General features: G+C 41.8%; 1 protein-coding gene across 1 annotated transcript in view; it reads right to left on the reverse strand.

The window, feature by feature from the left end:
- LOC111868132 (facilitated trehalose transporter Tret1) overlaps positions 1-1,197 on the reverse strand; it is a 28,341-nt gene extending 27,144 nt beyond the window's left edge. The window contains exon 1 of the mRNA XM_023858540.2: positions 1,020-1,197. Within this exon, the coding sequence (XP_023714308.1) occupies positions 1,020-1,039 (20 nt within the window). The 5' untranslated portion in view covers positions 1,040-1,197. The remainder of the gene's footprint in view (positions 1-1,019) is intronic.
- Between the last annotated feature and the right edge of the window lie 778 nt (positions 1,198-1,975).

Here is a 1,975-nt window from a genome sequence, read left to right on the forward strand (position 1 = left end):
AAACAGAAGTACTCGGAGAAAACCCGCCCCAGCGCCACTTTGTCCACCACAAACCCCACTTGACCAGACCCGGTATCGAACCCGGGCCGCCGCGGTGGGAAGCCAGCGACTAACCGCTTGAGCTATGGCGCGGCCACTTTCAGGATAAATGGTAGTCGAAGTTGTAGAAGGGTCCCCTGGGAGTTCGTCTCTTGGAACGCACTGACTTGTGAGGTGGAAGCTACATTGACTCCAACTTTCAGGTTCTGTAACAGTGGATGGTTCGAGAAGGAACTTAGCAGGAACTACATACAAAAATATTTATAAGTGGAAGCACTTTTCTTCACCTCAGTGTTTTGGTAATTGACTTAGAAAATATGCAACGTTTATAAAAATGCAATTTTGTGTAGAATTAAAATAATAACATGAAAGCCGTGTGAAAATTATTTTTAGATTTCTGTTTTATGGCGGTAATTATTGAACTACAATTCGATACGGAGACATCATAAACAGATCAGCACATTTTTGTATGACTGTTGTTTGTAGGCCAGCAATCACAAATATTGGGACGATACGAAACATTGAGGTTATATCCCACAAACTCGACGTTTTAATATATAGACACTGTGCTTAGAAAAGAAGTTCAAGAAATATACGAGTATATACAAGAGGAGAATGAGCTTTATGAGTTTTGTAAGATTTGAGGTTTTCACGGCCGTGACTATGAAGAAAGCATGTGGCACCGTGAGACCCGGTACAAGCAGACTGGTCCAGTCTGAAGATGGAGGCGATACGTTCCTCCGAAACGTCGGTTAACACCACATCTACGCGGTGCCACATCCCAGAAGACTGCTTTCTTCATTTATAAGTTTTGATTGGAACTTCTTTTTTATTATTTGCAACACAATTTTCTGAACACAGGTCTAGAATTAAGAACTTCACTTTCTTAATAGTGTTTTCTGTTTGGTTAGATAGAGTCATAGATAAAATAGGCCACGAAGCACTGATGTAAATATTAAATTCAGAAACAAAATACTCACTTCATTGGCATCTTCTCCATGTTTTTTAAAGTTATGAAATAAAGTCACTGTATGTTGTTGTTTTGGTGAAGAATTGTAGATCTAGCGGCACATCGGTTATGTCATGCATGTCACGCTACTGCAGCAACACTTCATCGTCCGAGCCAAGATGCAATAAGCGACTGTTGTCGCGAAACTATCGTAACAATAATATATACAGACAGGTCGGGAGGCGGCCTCGCTTGCTGTGCCTACGGCGAAGGGGGCTACCCCCCACTATCTCTTCAGTTTCTCCTTCTAACACACATGCCGCCTACATTTTCTTCCATCAATCATTTCTGTAAGCTTAACCCTAACCGTGTACCACGTCTCCAATGTTCTCTGTTCCACACTTTCTACGTGGGACAGATGAAACGCAGGGAAGAGGCCACCCAAGGACCTACATCTAGATAGAGAGATAACATTGTATTGTCTCATAAAGAAATAAGGTCCATGTGGGTCAGGGCGGTTGCGAGAGACCAGCTCTTGTCTTAACGATAACGCATCTACGCTCTGATAAAAGGAAGGGGAATTTGTTGGTTAGTTGAGTAACTTTTAGTTTCTTAAGGATTTTGCTCCATTAAGCTATTGTCAACTGTTGTTCAGTCGCCGAGCCTATCCCCACTTTTCTGTGACCTCCCCTCCCTTCACAAAAAGGAAGTTTATGCGCCCCATCCTGTATTTATAAGTAGCTAAGACAATGGAGAGAAATGCCCCTCAAGAATCAATTAGCTGCTCAATTTTTCGCGGAAATCCAACGTTCATTACCATGCTCACAAGTTCCGCCAGTGTTCCATATCCGGAGTCAAATTTATGCAGCCCACTCTGTTTATTTAAGATACATTATAACTTTATCCTCTCATTTAGACCTAAGTTTTCGAAGTTATTGGTGTGTTTCCTCAACGGTGTCCGAATAAAATTATGTATACACTTCCTGT

This window comes from Cryptotermes secundus, unplaced genomic scaffold, assembly GCF_002891405.2.
Source record: "Cryptotermes secundus unplaced genomic scaffold, Csec_1.0 scaffold1907, whole genome shotgun sequence".
Lineage (NCBI taxonomy): Eukaryota > Metazoa > Arthropoda > Insecta > Blattodea > Kalotermitidae > Cryptotermes > Cryptotermes secundus.